The sequence below is a fragment of the Nelumbo lutea genome, chromosome 6, assembly GCF_056320005.1.
Source record: "Nelumbo lutea isolate HS-2025 chromosome 6, American lotus-T2T, whole genome shotgun sequence".
Taxonomy (NCBI): Eukaryota; Viridiplantae; Streptophyta; class Magnoliopsida; order Proteales; family Nelumbonaceae; genus Nelumbo; species Nelumbo lutea.
The window spans coordinates 23,099,935-23,127,654 of NC_142689.1; the positions used below are offsets into that span (position 1 = coordinate 23,099,935).

The 27,720-nt window shown below is 39.1% G+C and overlaps 1 protein-coding gene and 1 pseudogene across 4 annotated transcripts; both read left to right on the forward strand.

Annotated features, from left to right (window-relative positions):
* On the forward strand, nt 1-25,823 carry LOC148847928 (phospholipase D beta 1-like). 4 transcript variants are annotated; one of them, XM_088948474.1, is made up of 11 exons: nt 1-118; nt 1,012-1,991; nt 3,984-4,100; nt 8,590-8,784; nt 9,565-9,813; nt 9,910-9,978; nt 10,073-10,220; nt 21,079-21,227; nt 24,226-24,402; nt 24,683-24,880; nt 25,253-25,823. In XM_088948474.1, the coding sequence occupies exons 2-11, from the start codon at nt 1,014-1,016 to the stop codon at nt 25,574-25,576; spliced, it is 2,604 nt and encodes an 867-aa protein (XP_088804600.1). In that variant the 5' UTR covers nt 1-118; nt 1,012-1,013; the 3' UTR covers nt 25,577-25,823. The 4 variants fall into 4 exon arrangements, with proteins under 4 accessions (XP_088804600.1, XP_088804599.1, XP_088804598.1 ...); XM_088948475.1 differs by lacking the exon at nt 1-118 and adding an exon at nt 704-782; XM_088948473.1 differs by lacking the exon at nt 1-118 and having other exon boundaries at nt 352-1,991.
* On the forward strand, nt 5,403-7,145 carry LOC148847929 (C-type lectin receptor-like tyrosine-protein kinase At1g52310; annotated as a pseudogene).
* Nucleotides 25,824-27,720: the final 1,897 nt, after the last annotated feature.

The window sequence follows — 27,720 nt, forward strand, 5'->3', positions numbered from 1 at the left end:
AAATCAAATGAAAGAACAGAACGAAGAACTCATTTTCCAGTCCATCATCTTCTTTCAAGCACGCCTCTGGACGGCCTGTCATATCTTCTCCCATCTTTCAACTCTCAAAGATCGAACGGTAACCTCTCTCTCTCTCTCTCTCTCTCTCTCTCTCTCTCTCTGAGAGTCCATTTGGTTTGGTTAGATCATATTCTATTCAATTCGGTTCTGAATTTCAGATGAAACTAATTCATGTAAAAAGAAAGTTTAGGAAGAAACAGAAACTCGTTTTGATTTTGTCGCAACTTTCTTATTGGGAATTTGGTTTCAGAAAGCCATTAAATAAGGAACATGCATAGTGTTTGTTAATAGAGAACCACGGTTTGTATTCATTCAACGACTCCTATAGCTCCCCTTATCCTCCCCCGTATGCGACACTACATTCATCGCAGCCGACACCACCTCCCTGTCTTATTAATTCATATAGTTCTTTTAACATACCACGATATCCACAGCTTCATCCTTCATTGCCAATTCATTCTAGGTCCTCGTGTTGTGATCAGTGTCTCCTGTCTTCTCATTCTGTTCCCTTCTTCCTACTGTTATCCATGCTTGGTTTACGATTTTGTTCTTTCCACACCCCCCCCCCCCCTCTCCAAAAAAAAAAAAAAAAAAATCCAGCTAGTACCTGCTTCCTGAAGGTTAATCCCCCAACTCCTACCAAGGCCAATAGCTTCTCTGGTTGCCACCACCAAGATAGTTTAGCTTCTGCAGGTTTAGGATTTTTACCAACTAATCATGTTGTGAGTATTTCATCTCTTTACCCTTCTCCTTATCCTCATCTGGAGATTATTATTTTAGCTAGGGTGCAATTTTCTGCTAACCATTCCCCTACCCCTGGAAGGCAATCATCCACTAGTCTTAGAATCCACCTCCAACATTTCAGAGCCTGGGCACGAGGTATTAATTGGGTAAATATGTATAGTTTAACTAATACTTCATTCTCAAGTGATGTGGCACCTTCTTATTCAGGGATGGATGATTCATCTCTTCAGTCGGATTACCCCTTATCTGAATCATCAGAGAGCTCGCTGCATGGTCAGAGTGTACAGATAATCCCTTTTCAGGTATCTGAAGGGCCTTTAAAGTTCTTGCTTCTGCATGGGAACTTAGATATTTGGGTTTATGAGGCAAAAAACCTCCCCAATATGGACATGTTCTATAGAAGTTTCCAAGACATTTTTGGGATATTCCCCATGAATTTCAGCAGAAAAGTTGAAGGAGAAGGGCCTCAAAAGGATACCAGTGATCCATATGTGGTTATTTCAGTATCTGATGCTGTAATCGGGAGGACTTATGTGATAAAAAATAGTGAAAACCCTGTTTGGACGCAGCACTTTTATGTTCCTGTTGCACATTATGCCGCTGAGGTCCATTTTGTTGTAAAAGACAATGATGTCATAGGCTCCCAGCTTATAGGTGTTGTAGGGGTTCCAGTGCAGCAGCTGTATTCAGGAGAAAAAGTAGAGGGAACCTTCCCAATCCTCAATGCAAGTGGGAAGCCATACAAGCAGGGAGCTGTCTTGACTATTTCAATTCAATATACCCCAATAGATAAACTGAACATATATCACCAAGGAGTTGGTTCTGGTCCTGATTACAATGGTGTTCTGGGCACTTACTTTCCTCTGAGAAAAGGTGGAAAAGTTACACTTTATCAAGATGCTCATGTTCCTGATGGCTGCCTTCCAAATACAAATCTTGACCATGGGATGCAATACAAGAATGGGAAATGTTGGCATGACATCTTTGATGCAATACATCAGGCTCGTAAGTTAATTTACATTACTGGGTGGTCAGTGTACCATAAAATTACTCTGGTTAGGGATGGTGATTGCTCATCAGACTCCACTCTGGGGGATCTTCTCCAGTCCAAATCACAGGAAGGTGTGAGAATTCTGCTTCTTGTATGGGATGATCCTACATCAAAGAAAATTTTGGGTTATAAAACAGTAAGGCCACCAAATTCTTTTTTTCCCTTTTTTCTTTTTCATCCATAAAGTGCTCTTTTCTATTTCACAGTATCCTTAAGACAGAATCACCTGACATGTTTATTGTTGATTAATAGCTATATAAGTCTCAATGGTTGGTTATCATTATCATCAGAATCATCACTGGTTGGTAACTTTTATTGTCATTATGATTATCCTAACTGGAACTGTTGGTACAAATTCATTTATTAAATCATTCTTTGGAAAAAAAAAATTAAGGTAAGGGAATGGTTCCAGGACCATATCTGACTAGGCTGATCTTCTGAAATATAATTGTGAGGTGGTAGGCCTGATCCATGTTTACCATCTGAGACAATGGGAATGATTCTTGATTTCTTTGTATCATAAGTAAATTTCGGTTGCCAGTAAAATCCAAAAATGATTAGATTTTAAGTTCTCATATTCTCTAATTTATTACTATATCCTGATCTTTGTATTTCATAATACAATAGTATGACAGATTTTGTCTTATTTCTTAAATATATTACCTTGACAAAGAAATGGTGTTAGTGCTTGCTGGACATTTTGGAAAAGAGTCAAACTAGTGAAAATATAATTTGATCTTATATAACTAAAGGCACTGGAAATTGTTCAACACTGGTTTGCTACAACCATAGGCTATTAGAACGTTCAAGGTTAGGTGAACACCTAACCTCATGCTTGCTCTCTTTGTGAACACCTGCGACATGCTTCAAAAGAGGAGGCCAAATAAATGCCTATCCCCTCATGCTTGCTCTCTTTGTTTTTCTAATGGTGAATCCCTTCCCTATTTATTGATCTTTTGTCCTTTTGTGCTCCATGTTTGGGAGTCTTTTCGTTCTCTCTTTCGTTGCGGATGGAGCTCTCCCAAGGATGTAGTGAGTCTCTTCGGTCCAAACTTCTTAAGGCAGCCAATGGAAAGAGTTCGGGCTATGTGGAAATAAGTTAGGGTGGGTGGTGTGGACTGTTTGGGAGGAAAGGAATGCAAGGATATTTAAACAAGCAAAAGGAAGAAACTGTGAAAATTATAAAGCTAAGAGTAGCACATTGGGTAAAAACTCTTGACCTCTTTCAAAAGTTCTCAATGACTAGTATAGTAAGGGCATGGAAGCCCCCAGGTACTAACAAAATTAAGTTAAATTTTGATGGAAGCTCCATAGGAAACCCGGGTTTGGCAGGCATTGGTGGTGTGCTTAGAGATACTTCAAGCAAAGTATTGGCAATGTATTCAGGTCCTTTGGGGGGTGGTGACTCTAAAAAGGCTAAGTTGTTAGCACTGCTACAGGGTCTAAAACTTGCTAAACAAGCTGACTTAAAAAACTTGGAGGTTGAAGGGGACTCACAATTGGTGATCTCTTGGGTTACCAATAGGGGTAATGTTCCTTGGGTTTACAAGCACTCGCTAAGAGAGATTGAAATCTTGGAAAGGGAGCTCAATGCCTCTTTTACTTGGATTAGGAGGACTGCCAATGGGGTGTTCAACTCTTTAGCTAAACAGGGGGCCTACAGGCAGCAGCTTTTTTGGGCTGTTTTATAATATGTTGTTGGGCATAGTTTGTCTTTCTATTTATCTGTAACCTGTGTCACTCATTTATTAATAAAGTTCATTTTCTTGCTGATAAAAAACAGTAATACACACATATCTGTGCACAAGGGGACAGTCTGTATTGCAGTCATGAGAGTGAGAGTAACCTAGAACTAGTGGCCTGAATTTTTCACTGAAAACAGAGAAAGGAAAGTACATTTAGGCTACTTGTATGTTCTCTTCTGTTTTCTGTCCATATGCTTTCTGTTGCTGAGTAGTCATAAGCTTAGTAGCTCTAAATATGTATTTGCAAATTCTGATTTTTGTTGCTAACAATTTGTAAGATGTTATGAAATGCTTTCATGTATGCCAGTGTCATCACTCTACATTACAATTAGAAAAATTTTCAATCTCTTATCTACTAATCTCATCAAAGTAAATGAATGTAGGATGGACTCATGCAAACCCATGACGAGGAGACTCGTCATTTTTTCAAGCAGTCCTCAGTGCAACTGATCCTTTGTCCCCGATCTGCTGGGAAAAGACACAGCTGGGCCAAACAGCAGGTTAGAGTAAATTGTTTATCTTATTTGAATCCTTGGTTATGCTACAGTTTTAATTGTTTTCTATATTAGATAATTCCCTACATCGTGCATGAATTAATTCGGTGACATCTTTGTCTTGGGTTAAGCCTGTTTTAGTTTGATTGGAAACCTGAAGGATGAAACCTAAAATGTTATCCACATAGAGAAGGTGCACCTGGCATTTTATGCAGCAATATTCTGGACACTTAGAACTATAATTTGTTCTCCAAGGATAAGATTCTACATATCTTGTACCCTACCAATTATAGTTCAGATTATCAACAATTCTTTCCAGATAGTTCAGGTTATGTAGCAGTTGTCAAATCTTATACTTCTGGATTTCTTGAGGATAGGTCAAATTAGTAGTTGCCCAGAGGTGGGCCTTTTGCTCATTGTGTTCAATGGTGAGGCCTTTGAATGTTATTTGGGTACCCCCTAATGAAATCATATTATATATTTTTCTGGAGTTCTGGACATTTATAGTCATACTCTTGAAGTTGCAGTGAAAACCAACTTATTGGAATATATCATGTATAGAAAAGCCTTGCAAATGAAAGCCAATTTTCCATGATTTATTTTCTCAATAACATATCAATTATTAATGAAAACAATTGAGTACTTCAAATGAGAATCAATACCAGCAATAAAGCATTGCCTTTTCCTGTTCTTTTTGGTTACAGATATGCCCTAACTTCCTTGCCTGTGATTTTATTATTTTAAGATTCTACGAAAGAACACCCAACACATTAAAAGATGGAGTTGCAATATAAGAATAGCTTGATAGGCCCCAATTAACCTTACATATGCCAAGAAGAGGAAAGGTCAACAATCAGCTAAGGGGGGGAAATAATTGAACAATTAATCACATGAGGGAAATTATAGCTGGAGGGAATAAGGAGAGTCTTGGGGCATTTATAGCTATGTCAGTTATGAAAAAAGAAGAGTCTTGGGGCATTTATAGCTATGTCAGTTATGAAAAAAGAAGAGTTTTGGGGCATTTATAACTGGGCATTTATAGAGGGAGTCAGTTATGCTATCAGAAGAGTATAAGAAGGGGCTTTGGGGGATAGGGGATGGTATGCTCTTCTTTGAGTAAAAAATATTGCGAGTGTTTGGAAGAGCCGGCAGTCTCTCGAAGAACCGACCAACTGTTAATGTTTTCTGCTGAATGAATACTGGTCTCTTTTGTTGATGTTCGAGTGTGTGAACGCTGCTGTAAGTCTGTGACTGCGTGTCAAATTTTCGGGACATATCAGTGGTATCAGAGCCCGTCTTTCCTCGGCCATGATGACAGTTAAGGAAGTGGCATCGCAGGTGGAGGGATTCGAAGAACGCTTGACTTCTCTGCATTCTGATTTGCGTCTGGAGATGGATGGCTTACGTAACGATTTTCAGCGTCTCGATCCGGACAAGGTAGCAGCTGGACTTTCGAAGATCTCATCTCTAGAGAGCTCGGTCCAATCTCTGGAGGGAGGCATTCAAGATCTGGTGAGATGTTTTGATCTGTTGCTTCATCAACAGGTCTCTTCTGCTCCTTTGTCTTCTACTGACATTGCTCCTCCATTAATCGCATCGAGCCGTGCTGCTGACAAAGGGAAGAGTGCGGCATTTCCGGCGTCTTCTTCGATGCCAGTGCCGGAACATACTCCTGATTCACTTCCCAGGAAGTTGGAGTTACCCATTTTTTATGGGGAAAATCGAGACGGCTGGCTTTTTCATGCGGAACGCTATTTTGAGATTAATGGATTGCTTCCGGCAGAGCATCTGCATGCTGCAGTTGTCTGTTTAGAGGGCGATGCATTGGCATGGTATTACTGGGAAGATGGTCGGCGACCTTTTCGTGGTTGGACAGAATTCAAAGAGCTCCTCCTTGAACGTTTCAATCGACTCAGGAGGGTAATTTACAGGAGCAGCTCTTCTCGTTACATCAGTCTTCTACTGTTGAGGAATATCATCGCCAATTCGAGGTGCTCTCTGCTCCCCTACGAGACCTGCCGATAATCAGTCCGAATAAGAGCAAGTGTTTTGGGCTGATAGAAAACTCCAGTTATTGGGATGAATCAGAGTCCCGATGTAGGGATTATACTGGGCACTTGGCAGCACTGACATCAGCCAAGGAACTAAGTTTTGCTGGAAAACTCAGCACTAGTACAGCAAGAGGCTGTGGGTTGGAGGAAGAGGCTTCAATTCTACAGGTGGTTTTAGTTGGAAGTGGTCTGACAATGCAACACATTGGAATGAGTCCATCTCCCCTAGGGCACCATTTCGCTCCAATGGCTCCAATTCATCATGCAAAGGCATTAATCTAATCAATACCTGTACATCGGTGACTAATGGCCAGCCAACCCTGGTGGGTGAGAGATGCAACAACTCTCATGAGTTCATCTGTATGCTTGATATAGAGAACAAATGCTACCACCTGCGCCGCCACAAGGAGTATCTTATCATCCTTGCAACTGTTAGTGGGATGATCCTTTGCACAACTTTGGCTGTTGCAATTTGGTTGCTTGCATACAGGAGAAGCAAGAGGCGCAGAAGGTCTCGCAAAGCATCTAATCCATCAACATCTGCATCAGTTACCCCATCATGGAAAGTCTTCAGCAATGAGGAACTGAGACCAATTACAAAGAATTTCAGTGAAGGTAACCGTCTTGTTGGAAATGCCAAGACTGGTGGCACATATAGTGGGCTTTTACCTGATGGAACAAGGGTAGCAGTCAAGAGATTGAAAATGTCTAGCTTTCAAAGAAAGAAGGAATTTTATTCAGAGACTGGAAGAGTTGCAAAGCTCCATTATCCTGCTGCCGTGCGCGGTGTGTGTCCATCCACTATGCCTGGAGTTACTGGTTGTAAGTGCTTCTTCATTGACAGGACCTACCTGATTTTGAAGATCTTTGGGAGCTTTTTGACTTAGTTCGAGACCAGTTTCCTCATTTTAACCTCGAGGACAAGGTTAGACTTTGGGCGACGGGTAATGATAGGCCCCAATTAACCTTACATATGCCAGGAAGAGGAAAGGTCAACAATCAGCTAAGGGGGGGAAATAATTGAACAATTAATCACATGAGGGCAATTATAGCTGGAGGTAATAAGGAGAGTCTTGGGGCATTTATAGCTATGTCAGTTATGAAAAAAAGAAGAGTTTTGGGGCATTTATAACTAGGCCAGCTGGGCATTTATAGAGGGAGTCAGTTATGCTATCAGAAGAGTATAAGAAGGGGCTTTGGGGGATAGGGGGTGGTATGTTCTTCTTTGAGTAAAGAATGTTGTGAGTGTTTGGGAGAGCCGGCAGTCTCTCGAAGAACTGACCAACTGTTAATGTTTTCTGCTGAATGAATACTAGTCTCTTTTGTTGATGTTTGAGTGTGTGAACGCTGCTGTAAGTCTGTGAACTGCGTGTCAAATTTTTGGGACATATCATAGCTCTTAATTGGTTAATGAAATGAACCTATATTATGCACCCCGGTAAGGATTTTTGGAATCTTTATTTGTTTAAAAATAGACAGTTTGAGCTGCACTTTTAAGCTGAAAGCCCAGAGTCTTCTCCCAATATAATATGCCAATTCCCTATCAAATAGGAGATAACAAATGTCTTTAAAATTAGGAGATTTTATACAATATGCAGATATTGATGCAATTTGAATTCCTGATTGCTGGATTTTCTTTCACTTGGATGTGGTTCCACATCTTTTTTTCTAGCAAAAAAAAAAAGACGGGGAGGTTTTAACTGGAAGTTCAACATTTCAAGCCAAATACTTGAGCTTGACTAGGATTCCTTCCTATGATCAAGTACCCAGCAAACTTTATAGAGAATAGTTTTCTATTGTTATGTTTGAATAGAAGATGTCCCACACTCAACACACATTTTGAATAAGAGGAAGTCATCCAAACTCCTCTAGACAATCCACATTCATTTCCCTATTCTTTAAGACATTATCCATTATGAAGAATCAAGATGCCATCAACGTTAAGTTGAAGCACTAAAGGTCCATTAAAAAACAAATGGTCAGATTTAAAACTAATGTTTCCTTTGCATATTTTCCATTTGGCTGAAGACATTTTTAATGCAGTTAGTCACCTCCTGTTCTGATGATCATTTGTCATCTCTCCCCCAGTGGAGATCCAGGTTCTTACCTGCAAAGCTGCAGGTTGAATATTCCATGGAATGGCTGGTGCATCCCGGGTGAGTCCCTGTTGACAGCCAGATCGAAAAGAGAAAAAAAAAGAAGACATTTTTAATTCTATTCAATATTTTCAGACCACCATAAATTGCATAGAAATTACAAAGATCCACCTTGTTCACATATTTACTGATAAAAAAAATATGGTTGATATGTAATATTTTGCTTATGTTTGGTTTTCCTTCTTCATTCATTAGTATGAAATTTCTCATTAAATTATTATTCCAGTTTTGGTACCAGACGTGATAAATTTGCAATGAACTTTTTCCTTTTAAAACTTTCATTGTCAGGAAACAGGGACACTCTATACACATCATCAAAAAACTGTTATTGTAGATGCTGATGCGGGTAACAATAAAAGAAAGATCATAGCTTTTGTTGGAGGACTTGATTTATGTGATGGGCGATATGATACTCCAGAACATCCCATATTGAGGACATTACAAACAGTGCATAAAGATGACTACCATAATCCTACATTCACGGTAACCATCCTGCCACGTTTTCTTCTATATTATAGCAATCTGTTGGTAGTTGGCATTCCTATTGCAATACTCTTTGTAACCCCATAATACTTCTGTGAGCTTCATGCATATTTATGGTTTTCCAATTTATATACCAGAAGATGGAAAGTGCTAAAGATCCATCTTGATTTCCTACATGTCAAAAACTGACGAAGGCAATATTGCCACAATCCTAGCAGCATAAAATTTGTTCTCTCGTTCTTCTATCCTGGGCTAACCATGGTTCAATGCCAAGGACATTCCTGGGAATCTAAGGCTTCTAATATTGCACCATGTCCCAAAGAGATCTCTCTTACTGAATGTCAAGCCCTATTAAAGGAAAATTCGCAAATGACAGCATGATCTGGTCAAGTAAACTCTTCTCCTCTCAATTGCCAATCCTACAACCTCTTCTGAACCTTAAATACTAGTTTACTATCATGATGCTTCCATTATCTCAAGTCATCATGCCATGAAGAAGTTGATCTTATAATCATTGAAGAAAACACTCCATGGTTTATCCCTTGCATCCACCTGAGGTGACATGACAATCTGAGGCTTGTAACCTGGCTCAGATTCCAAAGCTTTTTGCACACTTCCACTTAAATGTGCAGTTCTAACAATGGAAAATGTTATTAGAAAAACTTGGTAATGTGAACTTAGTAAACCATCACACCAAATCATCTGGTGAGATTATTTATGTGTCTTTTCCTGTTTTATTTTTATTTTTTTGGTTTACTTATTTGTATTACTGAATAATAGGGTCCAGTTGTTGGTTGTCCAAGAGAACCATGGCATGATTTGCATTGTAAAATAGATGGTCCAGCAGCCTATGACATCCTCACTAACTTTGAAGAGCGTTGGCAGAAAGCAACAAAACCAGAGGGAATTAAAAGGTTTAAAAAGCTAGTTGATGATGCCTTGCTCAGAATAGAAAGAATTCCAGACATCATTGGGATGCTTGATGTTCCTTGCTTAAGTGAGACTGATCCAGAGACTTGGCATGTTCAGGTAAAAGTGGTCATTGGTTAACTCATAGTATTGAATTTTATGTATTTGATTTCATTTTTGAGACTTGGTATGCTTCTGCGGATTTTCAACTCTTAGGTTTTTCGTTCAATTGATTCAAATTCCGTGAAAGGTTTTCCCAAGGACCCAAAAGATGCTATAAATAAGGTGAGAGGAAGTAAATAGAGTTCATATTCTTGTGATGGCTTCCTTCTAGCTATTATGTTCTTATAGTTGATAACTACCATATTATATGCAACAGAACCTAGTATGTGGCAAGAATGTTCTGATTGACATGAGCATACACACAGCTTATATAAAGGCCATCCGAGCTGCCCAACATTTCATTTATATTGAGAATCAATACTTTCTTGGATCGTCATATAATTGGGATTCATACAAAGAGTTAGGTGAGGAACTATATTCTTCAAGATGGAAGAAAACTATTTTTCTCTTTGTGATGTGTCAAGCAAACATTTCCTCTCCTGCTGGATTTTTTAAAAGTTATCCCTTCGAAGATCCAATACTATCTGTTAAAATATCTCATCAAAAGAGGTAGGGATAAACCATTGAAAGTGTGGGCCTTATTGGTGATCTAGCTGTCTTTAGTAGTAAGAGAATTTTCTTATATCAGTTTTGCTTGTATATTGATTGACTGATATTTAATGAGGTCTATATCACTGAAAACTTTTAATGGTAAGAAATAATAATTTATTGTGTGGCTTATCAGCGTAAAGTAATTTCTGGTGTTAATATTCTGTTAATCCCCACAAAAAAGGAAACCTGGTCATACTTTCAATATGCATCAAGAGAGAAAGTCCCTCTCGTCAAGCTTTAGTTTTGCTGTTTTGTTAATCCCCACATAAAAGTAACTTACATCAGGGAAGAAACTGTATTTCTGTAACTAAAGAAACTTCATAGGACTGCAGGAACCCTGTACAAATCACAAGCATTTCATTCATAGACTTGTACATATGAAAGCAACATGTATCAATGATGGAGTTCTTGTAATTGTTCGTGAAGAGTAGTTCTAAAGTTCCTTATGGTGGGATGGAAAGGTAAATGATTAATCATTTATCTGTAGTGAAATATGATTAATATTGATCTAGATAGATACCCTGGTTCGATAATTCATAACAAAGGAGAGATTGAGGATGATATCATCCATAAAATTTGAGCCGAATGGGAAAAATAGAGGAATGCATCTGGAATCTTATGTGGTAGGTGTGAGTACTAGTTGTGAGCTCCAAGAAGTTCATGGCCAGCTCAAGAAAAAGGAGTCACCACCCATTTTTAGAGGACATGGGCCCTCATTTTAGCTTTAAGAAATTGATTTTATTTTCTTGATAGTGACTCGATTTTATCATTGGAGAAGCACTCAACTAGGAGATCTTGGGCCCAAATGGATTAGGAGAGGGAAGGTGTTAGGCACCCCTCTCTCCAAGATGTTGTAGCAGCCCAATATGAGAGTTGTTTAGGCTTAATTTTCCAAGGATTAGCTTCAAGAAAAAAGAGGTAAAAACCCCAAAGCCTTAGGAGAAGAGTCCAAACTTCCTCGGGACTTGGTCTAATTTGATGTTATGAGGAGTTCGGTATTGGTTTCCCCAAACCCCTCTCCTCTCTACCTCATTCTTCAAGCCTAAATAAAATATGGAATGAACTAAAACAAACTACAGAAACAGAAAAACAAGTTAAGAAACTTACTTCTTGGATGTAGACTTGACTATTGATATCCATTATCTAGTACAGGCTGAAGATGGCATTTGATAGAAGATTTGAACTTGCAAGATGCTTTCAATCAATTTTCTAAAAGAAATAGAAGAGGTGTTTGAACTATTTGATAGTCAATTAAAGTTGGAGAGTGTCTCTTAGCCTTTTGGGGCAGACTAGAAGCTCAAGGGTTCAAGACTTGAGAGTTTTTTATGAGAAACAAAAATGAGGGTCCCTTTAATGGTGGTAAAATGCTTCCAGCTCCTATTTTGGGCTCGATTTGGGTACTTGTTTATAGAGAAAGGAAGGGAAATCAGGTCTGAAACTCGCCTAATCACAAGGCTTGGGTTTTAAGAGAGTTGAGAAAAGGTAAGAGATTTTCAAATGGAGAGGGTTTGCAGTCAACTTTCCTTAAGGGAGCAACATTTTTCCTCAATTTGGGGTTGACTTCAACTCCCCTTTTGGAGTGCAATAGGAAGGTCTAGGTCGTCTCCAATAGTGTTTGACACAGGTGTAGTATCAATAGGAACTGAAACATCAATGGAAGCAAAAGGAATACCTGAGTCTATGTCAATCGAACCTGGAATCATATATGAGCCAATGAAAAGTGGTGTGGGTTCCACTGTTGTGGAACCAACCCCCCTTTGTTGCCATAGGCGCTGACGTGGGCCATACACTACAGTAGGTAAAGGAGTTGGAACAGGAAGTGGTGTAGGTTGCTCATTTCCTGCCCAAAAACACTCCTCATGAAAAGCACTACCCAAAACGAAAGGTGTGGACTAAAAGAAAGTGGCGTTCATGGTAACAATGACTTCCTAACACCAGCTCATAACAACAATACCCCTTCTAATTTCCTGCATACCCAAGGAATATATACTTCTTTGCTTTAGGGTCTAATTTCAAGCGGCGAGTATCAAGGATATGGACAAAGCATACATATCCAAACACCCTCAAAGGAACATGATGTTAGAATGTTAGAGTGATGTTCGGCTGATAAGAGTTCTTATTAGCCCATTCTTATGTTTAACTTATCTTGTAACTGGGCTTGTGTTAATGGGCCTGGGCCTAATCCTGTTTAATGATTTAAGTCATCTGGGTGTCCCATCACTAATCAGGGGCATCCCAGTAATTTCTTGTACCTTGTACCATATTCATCTATAAATAAAGGACTGGTCGGCTGGATAGAATAGTTTGACATTCTCTTCAGTTCTGTGGTTCACTTCTCCTCCTTACTACTTCGAGTATAGCTCTTCAGATTACACATGAAACATCTCCCCTTTAGGACAAAGAAGGCTAAAAGGAATAGTGTATCCAAGAACACGAGAGGGTCCTATTAATCAAGAAGACTACCAAGAGAACTGCATCACCCAAAAAATGAACTGGAATTGTGGAGCTCAACATAATACTTCTTGCCACTTCCACAGTATGTTTGTTCTTCCTTTCTGCTACATCATTTTTTTATGGAGTATATGAACAACTGCCCTGATGAATTACTTTATGCTCTAATAAGTAGGATGTCGGGTCTTTTTCAAGATATTCCCTAGCATTATCTGATCTGAACACCATGGCCCGTACTCCAAACTGCATCAAAACCATTTGATGAAATTGTCACACCAAAGCATGTACCTCATCACGAGATCTTATCAAGTATACCCATGAACATTGAGAATAATCATCTATAAATAGGAAAAAATAGCAAAAGTCACCCATAGAAGGAACATGAGTATTATGATTCAGCCTACCCTTGAATCATGTTAGTCTGGTAACAGTCAAAGTAGAAGAAAGAGAAAAAGAGAGAGAAGAAGAAGAAAAAGAAGAGAAGAGAAGAAAGGGAGAGAAAGATCTGGTTCGAACAAGAGAAAAAAGTCATCTCTCCCATTCGACCATATTTGTTTTTATATTACTAATACTTTGGAAAAGACACACATGCCCCTACTTAAGTGAGGGACATAAGATCTAACATAACCTTACACATCAGCAACTTAAACATTAGCATAAAGACAAAAATACCTCTACATAGTCGACATTAACACTCCCCCTCAAGCTGGTGAGTATATATCATATAATTCTAGCTTGTTACATATGTAGTCCACTCTTCCTCGACTCAACCCTTTAGTAAACAAGTCTGCCCACTGGTTTCCTGTGTTAACATATGCAGTATCTATCACTCCACTCAGCACCTTCTCTCTCACAAAGTGAAAGTCAACCTCTATGTGCTTGGTTCTCTCATGAAACACCGGATTAGAGGAAATATGGAGATTGTCACAGTAGAGCTTCATTGGAGTGTCAACAGTGTATCCCATCTCCTGTAGAAGGCTCCTTAGCCACACTAATTCACAAGTAGTATGTGCCATAGCTCTATATTCTACCTCTGCACTGCTTCTTGCCACAACAATCTGCTTCTTACTTTTCCATGTCACCAGATTACTCTTAAGAAAAGCGCAGCAGCCTGTAGTAGATCTCCTATCAGATATAGAACTAACCCAATCAGCATCAGTATATCTTTATATTTCAAGTTTTCCACCACTTCTGTATATCAAACCACGACCAGGAGCCCCCTTTAAATACCTCACAATCCTTAGAACTGCATCCCAATGTAGAACCAGAGGTTTCTGTGTGAACTAACTTACAACACTAACCGCAAATGAAATGCCTGGCCGAGTAATGGTTAGGTAGTTTAGTTTACCTAAAAGCCGCTAGTATCTACCAGGGTCTTCAAATACTTCACCCATATCATTGCTCAACTTAGTGTTTGTTTCCATAGGTGTTTCAGCTAGTTTAGCACCTAACAAACTTGTTTCTTCAAGCAGATCAAGAACATATTTCCTCTGACACAAGTTAATACCATGCTTAGACCTTGCTACTTCTATCCCCAAGAAATATTTTAGTTTACCAATGTCTTTTGTCTGAAAATGTTCATGCAAAAAAGTTTTCAACCTATCAATTCCTACTTTATCATTTCTAGTAATAAGAATATCATCTACATACACCACCAATAGGATCTTTCTTGCTTGAGAGTCATGATTGATGACTGAATGATCAACTTGACACTGTTTCATACCAAACTTCTTTACCACCTCACTGAACCTACCAAACCATGCTTGAGGAGATTGTTTAAGCCCATAAATGGCCTTTTTTATTCGGCACACCTTACCATCCTCCCTCTAAGCAACAAACCCTGGTGGTTGCTCCATATAGACCTCCTCGAGCAGATCACCATGCAAGAAAGCATTCTTGATATCAAGCTGATAGAGGGGCCAATCATACATAGCAGCAAGAGAGATCACAACACGAACTGAACCAATCTTAGCAACCAGGGAGAAGGTCTCTGTGTAGTCAATACCATAGGTTTGGGAATACCCTTTGGCAACCAGTCTAGCTTTCAGCCACTCTACACTACCATCAGGTAAGTACTTAACAGTATAAACCCACTTACAACCGACAGCCTGCTTACTAGGAGGAAGAGTGGTGGGGTCCCAAGTATGATTATGAGTTAGAGCTGAGAGTTCTTCTTCCATTGCATGGCACCATCCTAGAGAGGCAAGAGCTTCCTGGACATCCTTAGAGACAACAACAAAGGATAACAAGGAGATAAACTAGCGATGGGAAGCAGAAAGGTGAGTGAGATAAACATAATTAGAAATAGGATGAAGGGTACAACTACGTTTATCTTTCCACAAGGCAATGGAAAGATCAAGATCAGATACTGGGGTTGGGGCTGGTGTGGGGATTGTCGGATCTGTCAATGATGATGAAGCTGGAGGAGGAGCTAGTGCATGTTGGTGATTTGTATACACTTGACGGATAGGTGGCTGTTCAACAGGTGTTGGCACCAGAGGCAAGGACTTGATCACAGCTGGAACAAGAGGAACAAAATCCACAACAGGAAGAAGAAAGGGAGGAGGTGATGAGGAAGAAGAAACATCACCAGACCCCAAGAAAAACGTAGTAGACTCAAAAAAAGTAACATCAGCACACACGAAGGAACGTCGAGAGATAGGATGACAACACTTATACCCTTTATGATTCTGGGAATAGCCAAGGAAGATGCACTTAAGGGATCGTGCATCTAACTTGTCCCTTCCTGGCCCCAGATTATGAACGAAGCAGACTGACCCAAAAACCCAAGGAGAAAGAGGAAACAGAGACAAGGTAGGAAACAAAGTGGTGAATGGAGAATGACCATCAAGGATAGACGTGGGCATCCGGTTAATCAAGAAGCAAGAAGTAAGCACCGCATCACTCCAAAAAGGTTTGAGTACATTCATGTGGTGCATAAGGGATCGAGTTGTTTCCAAAAGATGACGATTCTTTCTCTCAGCCACCCCATTTTGTTGTGGGGTGTAGGTACATGAAGTCTGATGGATAATTCCATGTTGGTCCAAGTATTATTGAAATGATGTAGAGAAATATTCACGGCCATTATCAAAACGAAAAATTTTAATGTGGACACCTAATTGGTTGCGGATCTCAGCATAAAATTTTTGGAAAATGGCAAATTTCATTCATTAAATAGCCACATCATCCTTGAATAATCGTCAACAAAAATGACAAAATATTTATATCCATTGTATGATATTACTTTATAAGGACCCCAAACATCTTAATGAACCAAAGAAAAAGGACTCAACATACGATTATCAACCCTAGGACTAAAGGGAACACGATGATGTTTCCCCAACTAACACGACTCACAATCTAAAACAGAAAGATGACTCAACGAAAGAACCAAAGACTTCAAAACTATCAGTGAAGGATGACCAAATCGACAGTGCCACTGGAGAGGAGAAAGAGATGACTGGAGAGTTGTTGACATACTTCCACCACTATCAAGATAATACAATCCACCAGCTTCATGCCCTCCACCAATCTTCATCCTTGTCTTGAGATCCTGAAAAACACACGAAGAAGGGAAAAAGTAATAGAGCAATTATGAGACTTGGTCAACTTACTAATTGACATAAGGTTAAACGGAAATTTAGGGACATACAAAACTGAGTATAAGGGTAAGGAGTCCATGTTAACATTACCAGCATCACAAATGGAGGATGTGGAGCCATTAGCAAGGGTAACGGATTGTGATGTTGGGCAATGAGAGAGGGAAGAAAATACACCTGGAGTTCCAGTCATGTGATTGGAGGCTCTAGAGTCAATAATCCAAGGATTGGGTGTGGATGACAGACAAACCATACCTGCGTGTGCAAGAGTAGTTGTGTTCTGCTGAGATGTGGCTTGGACAAACCTCTCATACTCATCATGGGGAACACTCATCATCTCCTTCCTGGGAACATCTATGGATGTAGGAGGCATCTGATCAGCTGAACGACTCTCCTGTCTGAAGCTACTATCACTAGTCATGGCATGATTGGCCCAAGTTGAAAGTGGACCATGCAAATCATAGCAATAACTAATGGTATGTCCATCCATACCACAATGTGTACACCTCCTCGGACCCGAACTACGTCCTCTACCACAGGCTCCCCCTGAATCTCGACCTCTAGTGCGACCACCACCACAGTTATATGCAGGTCCACCACCACCACTCCAGCCATATGCCGGTCCATTGCTACCACTACGGTCAGACTAAGCTCCCCGAGCTCCACCTCTAACACCATAGTCCCTTGATACTACAAAGGCTGATCTGTTAGAAACATTAGGGTTCTTGGTATATCCAATAGAAATCCTCCTAAGTCGAGCAAACACCTCTTCTAAGGAAGGGAGAACTGATCCTCCTAGTATCTGCACCTGCACTGGTTCATATTTAGACTTCAGCCCCACCAAAAATCAAGTCACATCTAGTTGTTCTCTCTGTTGTTGCTGAATTTTGACATCAGAAGTGAGGGGGTGATAAGCATTCAACTCATTACAAATGTTTTTCATACTAGCATAGTACTCCTCAAGACTTTGATTACCCTATTGTAGATTAAAGTATTCTTGATACAGTTGATATACCCTAGTTGTGTTGTCTTAACCTGAATACAACTTCTTAGCATGGTCCCACACTTCCTTGACAGTATCAAAAACATGAAATTTACACTAATCTTGGGTTCCATATTGTTTCATAACCTTGTGATAATATGTGCATCTTCTTATTCCCAATCATCATACTCATGAGAATCGGTGGAGGGTTTTTCTTCCCTTATGTGTTTCACCTTCTTCCTTGCCTTAAGAAAGACTTCTACATATTTAGCCCAAGGTACATAATTTTCTCCATTCAGTTTAATGGAGGTCATTTGAACATTCAAGTAGTCAGTTGGGACCATCACACTAGTCTTGCTATTGCTATTGTCTCCCATTGCTGAATTCAGCAGATTGCACATTAGACCACACTACACACTGAACACACTGGTTTCAGCACTTACTATTGCTGTAAACTGCACTTTTTACACCACAAACCCTACCTCACAACTACCTAAAACTTCAGCGTACTGTTTGAGGACCACTCCCCCTTTGAATCATACTGAAAAATGCACAAACCCTAGCACACTACAATTTGAAATCCCACCATACAGTCTGAAACAGACTTATCATTCGATTCACAACAAGAAATTGCATAGAAACCTCTTACCTAATCACCTGAAAATCAGACCACACAAGGCACCCACTGCACCACACGAATCAGCCCTCTTCTCTTCATCAATTAGGGGAGGGCTTCTTACAAACCACGAACAGCACAACTGGAGGCATAGAAACCTCCAAGGGAAGAGGGTGATCACTCCTTTTCAGCCCTTTCCCTTATCTCCAACTGATGGCAAAGAAAGCAAGAGAAAACTCTAGACTAGGTGCGCAAATTACAGAATTCTTGGCAGATCCGATTTACTTAGTTTAGCTCTGATACCATATTATGATTTGGCCTGCCCTTGAATCTTGTTAGACTGATAACAGTCAAAGTAAAAGAAAGAGAGAAAGAGAGAGAAGAAGAAGAAGAAGAGAAGAGAAAAAAGGGAGAGAAAGATCTGGTTCAAACAAGAGAAAAAAAGTCATCTCTCTCATTTGGCCAGATTTGTTTTTATATTACTAATACTCTGGAAAAGACACATGTGCCCCTACTTAAGTGAGGGACATAAGATCTAACATAACCTTACACATTAGCAACTTAAACATAAGCATAATGACAAAAATACCCCTACATAGTCGAAATTAACAATGGGTATGGTCCCCAAACACCAGTATGAACAATATCAAAAACTGAGCAACCACTTAGGGTTAGAACCTATAAAAACACCCTCTTGAGGTGAACCACTAGAAACAACATTAGCCAAGCTCGAACTCATCCTAGAATATTGTGGCTGCTTCTTTTGGAAGGAATGAAAATTCTTCTACTTCCCAACAAGATCCCAACATGTCTCTTTAGTGTTTCTGTGTCTAACACAGTGAGTACATCTTAACTTGTCTTTATCAACTTCCTTAGTCTTCTTCATTTTTTATTTGAACCACCTCTTATGGAAAAGATAGCAACTTGTTGCTCCCCCTCTGGAAGATTCATGGCTATCCTCCTCTCCTCAGATTGAACCAATAAGTACACTTCTTGAAGTGATGGGAGTTCCTTGCTCCCTAAAACCTAAACTCGAATAGGCTCATAAGTCATAACTAGGGTTAAGACCTGTTAAGAAAGCAAAAACTCTCTACTTATTTACAAGCCTTTTGTACTCTCTTGCATCTGATTCATTCTTCCAGTCAACACTTTGGTAATGATCAAGTTCTTTTCACATGGAGGTAAGAGATGAATAGTAACCTGACAAACTTTTCTCTCCTTGTTTACAATTGGAGGACTTAACCTATAGTTGATAAATACGAGCATAGTGCCTTTTTCTCAGAAAAAGTAGTTTTAGCCTAGTCCAATATCTCCTTTGCGGTTTCAGCCCACATAAAATTCTTTCTCAGACTAGGGTGAATGGAAGTTATAAGCCAAAACATGATCAAATAATTTTTTTGAACCCACTTATCATGAGTTGCCCCAGCCTCTTTGGGTTGAGGGATATCACCAGACAAGTATCCAAGCTTTCCTCTAGGCCCAACATACAGTTTAAAACTTTTGGACCACTCCGAATAATTCAGTCCATCAAGAATTGTAATAGCAACAGGGAAACCTCATTTTTTAGCCCCTGGACTGACCATATTCTGACCTCCAGTGACTTCAGATATTTCTGGATCATTAGTTGACATTGTTTACACATAGTAATAACCCACAAGAAACTTGTACCAGGAAGAAAGGAACAGAACTAACAACCAAAGAAATCAGGTCTATTTTCCAGTTTATAGTCCACTTTAATTAGCAAAAAATGCTCCAACTCCTTTCACAAGAAGTAGGTAGCACAATAAAACACTTTTAAACACCACCAAGTTAGAAACAAGAGGAAAAAAAAAACTTTCAGCCAAAAAGGTTAAACACTGCTATAGCCTTGAACTTCCAAGTAAAGAAAAGAACATCTGGCACAAACACACACACACACAGTACATCTGAAGAAAACACAGACCTGATATGGGAGATCGAAGAAACTAGGCTTACCACTCAGCCAATTGGACCTCAGACCACACAATCATGGAGAACACAGAGAGACACCTCTCCTCACACTGAAACCTCCATCACAGGATACAAGGGAGGCACCCAAACAATGACCCTTACCCGATCAGTTCCTTCTCAGATCTGAAGTGTTACAAACCTTTCCAGAGAAAGCTGAGAGAGAAAAAGCGGAAGAAAGATCCACTCGAGCACCAATCTTCTGTCAAACCTTCTCAGATCTGAAGTTTTGCAAACCTTTCCAGAGAAAGCTGAGAGAGAAAAAGAGGAAGAAAGATCCACCCGATATGCCCCGTATCGGGCATATCGTATCATATCTTTTGGGTCACGATACACCTGTTTACAAGTGTTTCGGGACCCCACTATTTTCTAATGAAAAATATAGGTATTAAACTCCCCAAAAACCAAAATTTGAAAAAAATATATAAAAAAAAAATAATATTTCTGCATGGTTCAAAGTACCAATACGCAGAGGCGTATCGAAACTTTGAACCCTTAACACAAATAAACACATAAACAGGCCCACTAACAGCTCTAATAGCATTCCTGTAGAAGATAACCATGTTAGGGATTCTGTATTTCATTTTCATGATATGGACTTTAGGTTGAAAGTTTGATTTTGTTGGTTATCATCATCATCTAAACCTTGTTCCAATTATATTAGGTCAGCTACATGAATCCAGTTTCGCCATTTCATTATGTTCAGTGATATATCCATTGTTAATTTATGGGCACTTAATCATTTCTTATTACTACCACCCAAGTCCTTTGCTGGTGAAGAGACTAATTTTTATATTTGATGTTGATATACAAACTTTGTTTCTGAGAATAATTCTAAGAAGTATTATTGTTTTAGACTTTTAGCACGATCTTTGTTGCATTCAATGACACGTTTTGTAAGTATTGATTTCTCTCACTATTATCTTCTTGTGTAGTGCTCTTGAATATGACAAGAATTTGTTATTTATAACTAAATACTAATAATTTGATTGTTGAGCCTCATTTACTTGAATTAGAACTATACCTTTAATATGCAGGTGCTAACAATTTAATACCAATGGAAATTGCTCTAAAAATTGCTAACAAGATCAAGGCAAATGAGAGGTTTGCTGCCTATATAGTTATCCCAATGTGGCCTGAGGGTGTTCCAACAAGTATTGCCATGCAAAGAATTTTACTTTGGCAGGTAGGTTCCATTAAAAATGTTTCTTCTTTACTACTACATGTTAGACATCAGTATAAAAATCCACCAGAGATATGAAGTACATGCATATATAAACTCTGGGCATTATTGTTAATTGTATTGTTATATTTACTATATTTTATGTAGGATTCTAATTCCTAGGATTAAGCCCTTCCAACAGATGCAACCTAGTATTCTGATGATGTGTGTGAAGGGTCCCTTGTCTTAAGGAACCATTCAACCTAAAAGCTTAAGTTGTTAGTAGCCAAAGGGTATACTCAAGTGTACGGGGTTGACTATGATGAGACTTTTGCTTCAATAGCTAAGATGAACTCAATTAGGGTTCTCCTGTCATTAGTTGCTAATTTTGACTGGGAATCGCATCAACTGGACATAAAAAATACTTTTTTGAATGGTGACTTAGAGGAGGAAGTGTACATGGTTCAACCCCCTGGATTATGTGCCAAGGGAAGTAAAAATAAGGTGTGCAAGCTGAGAAAGTCTCTTTATGATTTAAAACAATCTCCTAGAGCTTGGTTCAGTAAGTTTCACATGGCAGTTCAGCAGATGGGCTTCAAACAATGTCAGTTTGATCATACACTCTTTGTGAAGAGATGTTAGGAACAGGTTGTTGTATTGATAGTGTATGTGGATGATATCATCATTATAGGAAGTTGGAGTTCAGAAATACAAAAATTGAAACAATTTCTTGCATCTAAATTTGAAGTAAAAGATTTAGGTCCCCTGAAGTATTTCCTTGGAATTGAAATCGCCCGCTCAGAAAATGGTATCTTCATTTCTCAAAGGAAATATACCCTTGATCTATTACAGGACACAGGCAAATTAGGTGCAAGGCCAGTAGATACTCCCATGGATGCTGACCACAAGTTGGGTGACTGTGATGGTGAACCTCTAAAAGATGTGAAACAGTTCCAAGGTTAGTGGGAAAGCTGATTTATTTGTCCACAACCTGTCCAGACATTGCCTATTCAGTTGGGGTTCCAAGCCAATTCATGCACTTTCCTAAGAAACCACACATGGAGGCAGTAGAGAGAGTCCTTAGATATTTGAAAAAGTATCCCGGAACAGGTCTACTATTCAGTAAACATAATCACCTAAAGGTGGAAGTCTTTACAGATGTTGATTGGGCAGGTGTTGTAGATGATAGAAAGTCCACGAGTGGGTATTGCACATTTGTGGGAGGAAACCTAGTGACCTGGAAAAGCAAGAAACAAAGTGTGGTAGAAAGGTCAAGTGCTGAAGCTGGATATAGAGCTATGGCACATGGGGTGGCTGAAGTCCTTTAGCTAAAGAATCTTCTAGGGGAGCTTGGAGTTGTTCATAATCCTATGTCTTTTTTATTGTGACAACAAGGCATTCATAAACATCGCTAGCAACCCTGTCCTACATGAGAGGACCAAGCATATTGAGGTGGACAAACACTTCATAAGGGAGAAATTGGAAAAAAGGGAAATCTGCATCCCTTATGTCAACTCCAAGGAACAACTCGCTGATGTCCTCACAAAAGGACTTTCATACTCACGACACAATGAGTTATGTGACAAGCTGGGCATGATAGACATATTCAGCCCAACTTGAGGGGGAGTGTTGTGAGGATTATTTAATTGTTATTTTATAGCTGCTGTTAGTGGGTTGTCCTCTTAAGATGCTATCAGTTAGTTATTTTCTTTCTTTCTTATTAGTTTGTTTCTAGGGAGTGCCGCTAGGGGCATACTTGTAATTTCCATTCTTTTTATATTAAGTTAATATAAATAATGAATTGGCAGCAACCAGAAGGAGGTTTTTCTTTTTCTCTCAATCGTATCTTCCTCTTCTTGTCTTTCTCTCTCTCTCCATGAATGATTACACAATGCAAATCTAGAAAAAATATGGTTTTAAAAGGTTGTGGGTTAATGTGATAATTAGAGGATTGTATGCATCAAATGGATTTTTTTTTATGATTTAATGGGTCTATTAGAGTTGATGATTCTGTTATGAGTAGTTTTAAATCTTAGATGGAAAGTAATACGAAAGCTGACATCTAATTGTTGGAAGCTGACAACCACAAATAAATGAAGAAACTTGAAGAGAGAGAAAAATAATGGATAGCCCTAGAAGCACTTAGGGTTCAGAATTTTCTCCTAGGGTATGGGAATCTCTTAAAGAGGATAGTTGTAAATGGAGATATTTGCATATGCATGATTAAAAGGGCAGCCCAATAAACAAGGCTCCTACCAATGTGGGGTCTGGAGAGGGACAGACATACGCAGCCTTACCCTTGCACATACAGCTGTTTCCACGATTTGAACCCTGGTCACCCAGGTTGCAATGGAGCAACCCAACCGTTGTGCCAGGGTCCACCCTCATTTGCGTATGCTTGATTCCTGAGTTTTATTCAGTAATACATCAAATTGCAAGTTTTAACTAGTCCATTGCTAGTGTCATTGAATGATCATTGTGGAACCTTTAAATAACAGGAAACAAAAGTAAGAACCCCTATAATCCTCTTGTATTTGGGAAAACATTCCTTTTTCTATTTTTTCCCTATTGTGATTAAAGGTCCATAATAGTAACTCTGTGGGTCGTGACCCTAGCATTGCTTTAACAGATGCATATAGCTTTCCAGAAGCATCAGCCAACCCTATTTAAGGAACATATATAATGAAACGCAAACAAATATCTGATGTGCACATTAGCATGACCCTCCACCCCCACCCCCCCACCCCCCAAGGGTACAGATAAAAAGTAGAAAATGGCCAAAATATTTTTGTCTCTGCAGATAATTTAAAGGAAACATGAAAAAGATGTACAAATAGCTGGCATCTAATTGACGTTTGATTTCCCAGATGGATCTTATGGAACTGTTTAGAATCCCCATTTTTGGTTCTCTTTGTTATTAATAAAATTGTCATTTGGTCAAAATTGGTCTGTGAAAAGATACACTTAGATTCCATATGTAGTCTTAGTAGTAGATTTGTCTAACTGGAGTTTATTGGGGCAGAATAAAACAATGCAAATGATGTATGAGACAATCTACACAGCTTTAGAAGAGACTGGGCTTGAGAAGACACATGTCCCACAAGACTACTTGAATTTTTTCTGCCTTGGCAATCGTGAGGCTCAAGATGTAAAGGACACTTCATGTGGTGGAAATACTACTGTTGCTAACAATCCTCAAGTAAATTCTCTTCTATCCCTTTCTTTTTCCTTATCAAAAATCACTTAGTCTCTACTCATTTTTGCTTGTTTTATGTTTAAACTGGGTTAAAATGCATGAACTTATGACCTTTTGCAACCTTGAAGTGGTTCAATGTTGAGTCCAGATTGCTGATGTTGCACTAGCTGTTTTGGTTGTATAACTTTCAAAATGAATTCCGTGAGTGGTCACAGTATGACTCAAAGCACATGATTTTCTTCAATTCTTTTTAACTTAAGTTAGGTGCATATTTGTTAATTAGGCACGCACCCAGAAGAGTCGACGCTTCATGATCTATGTTCATTCCAAAGGCATGATAGTAGATGACGAGTATGTGATATTGGGGTCTGCAAACATCAACCAGCGCTCCATGGAAGGCACTAGAGACACCGAGATTGCAATTGGCGCCTACCAACCCTCACATACATGGGCTAGAAATATGTCCAGTCCAAATGGTCAGGTAAAATAACCTTTTCATTATTATATAACAAACTGCACCCTGCATCTCGTTCCCATATTGGAGATGCCTCAGGATTTAAATCCTCAATTCACTGTACTCAAATAAACTCAACCTAACAAAGCCTTAACCTCAGATATTTGGGGTTTGTCCTCTATTGGGGCTACAGCTAAGTCATTTTTATGGACTTAATTATTTATAATTCTCTTTCCTAATCTTGTTATTCATTCATCCTAGCATCCTCATTCCAGCCATACTTATTTAATTTCTCAATTTGCTATATTTAGCATTGTTTAATTTCTTGATTTCCTTATAGATGTTTTACCTAAGAGAGATATTACTTGACTGGGTCCGCCTGGTATATGCATTTGTTAGATCCATGGATACAGGATGTCCCTGTGGGCAGAACATATTGGGACTATTGAGGAATGCTTTAAACAACCAAAGAGCCTCGAATGTGTTAGGCGGGTTAGATCTCTGGGTGAGCTGAATTGGAGTCAATTTGCATCTGATGATGTTACAGAGATGAAGAGTCACCTCCTAAAGTACCCGATTGAAGTGGACCCCAAGGGCAAAGTGAACCCTCTTCCTGGATGTGAAACTTTTCCCGATGTGGGAGGGAACATAGTGGGAACTCCTTTTGCCATTCAAGAAAATCTTTCCGTGATATTACCTAAACAAGAGAATCTTACTATCTGACCCTCAGGCATGGAGATATTGACCAGTACAATTGACATTGATTTAGAGAACGTTCAGAAGCAGCTACACAAGTTAGGTTCATGCTTTTTGCTTAATTTGTGTTTGTAAAAGGCTTTCCAGCCAGTTATCCATACAGCAATGTCACTGGGCATTTCAGTTGATAAGGGTGCAGCCCCAACTCGGTTTGTCAGGTGCTGTATATATGTGCAACAAATACATTTCTAAAAGGTCCTAAGATTTTCAGTTATGTGCAAGCCTCACAATTTGAGATTTATTCCATTTTCTTGAACTAGATATATACTGATCCCAAAGTACTACTGTTCCTATGCTATTGTCTCAGCTAGAACCTTAGAGCATGTAGAAACCAGTTTTTTTAAGATAAAATTTATTAATGCCAAAAAGAAGAGTACAAAAAAGGTGACCATTGGTCACCTAAGAGAAGAAATATAAAAGAAAAAACAGTAAAACAACCATTCATTCTCACTCACAACTCCAAGTCCAATAGGCCTTCATCTAAGGAACCATTCAACTTAAAAGCTTAAGCTGTTAGATAATAAATACCTTTTCAGGGACCTTACCTAACAGCTTAAACTTTAAAGTTGAACGATTCCTTGAGATAGTATCAAAGAATGTTTGATCAAGTAGTCTAGTGTTTGATCCTTGTTGCCTCCATATTTAATTAAGTTTCAGCACAAGATATGGGTGGAATTGTACTTGTCATTTTAAGCCAAATAAGCTCGTGCGTGAGGGTGTGTTCAGAATAAAACCTATTCAGGGGCCTCAACTAACAGCTTTAGTTTTTAGGTTTAATGGTTCACTGGAGAGAGCTGTAGGGGATGAGAATGAGGGGGGAATCTTCACTTCAGGGATCTCTTCCTCTTTTATATAATGTTGTCCTTTACTAGATTATTCTCTAGAATTCTTCACATTTATAGTTATGCCATAAGTGCCAGTTGTTAGCCACTAATCAAATGGCTACTTCCTGACCTAAGTTAGACCAGACCAGCTTGAGATGGGCTAGACCGAGTTTGCAGTCTAACAGATATGCTCCCACAACCACAATGTATTATTAATGAAAAAAATATGGGCATTTGGCAAATCTTTTTGTGTGGTCTTTCAGGCTTTCTAAAGCTTGGAAGACCAAAATTTGGTCTTTCTTTATGTGGCAATGAAAGATAAGAAACCAACAAGACATATGCCCTAATTATCACAGAAGCCTAAAATGTTCAAAACTCTGGAAACTTCAAGTAAAGCTTTTTGTCTTTTTGCACCTAAAATCTTTCATTTAACAATTCTATAGACCATGGTAGACAGATCTAGATCTTTAAAGACAAGCCCTCAAAAGTTCATTACATCTTTTGGCCATCTAGGTTGTCAGATCTTTGTAAAAAAACTTACCAAAGGGACAACTTAATATTAGATAATAGGGGTGGCAATTTCTCACCCAACCCACCCATTTACTTGGCGGGTTGGAAATGTGTTGATCACCCATTGGGTCAATTTAAATGGGTTGGGTTGGGTTGTGTTGTGGATAATCATTGGGTTAACCACTAAAGATACAAGTATTAATTCTGTAGTTTTTTTTTTATATTTTCTTCATTTGAGTGAAATAATTTATAATTAATGTATTAATTTTCTATTAATTGTTGACTAAAATTAGTTTTGCCTCGAATCAACACACTTCACCCAAATCTACATAAATCCAAATCAACCTGACTCGAGTTCGAACCAATTCAACTCGATTAAATATGAACAGACCTGATCACCCCGGTTCATTTCATTTGCGTCGGTCAGCCCAATCCAAACCCAACCTGATCCAAATCAGCTTGATTAGGAATGCCCCAAATCCGAAACAGAACCGGATGGGTTGGTTTGGTCCAGACCAGGTCCAATCCAACCCTGAAATCTGGCTCTCTTGCTTTAACCTAGTCCGAATAACCTGATCCAAATTTGGCCAGACCCGATTTACTCCCCTTGACTTGCTTCAAACCAATCAGTTTGGTCCCAAACCCATGCACAACCTGATATGGGTTGGTCCAAGTCAATCCACCATTGACTAAACTATTCTAGTATGGTCTGACCGAACTAATCCAAATCCAAATGGTTCAACCACTCTTAATGTGATTAGCTCGAAGATAATCAAT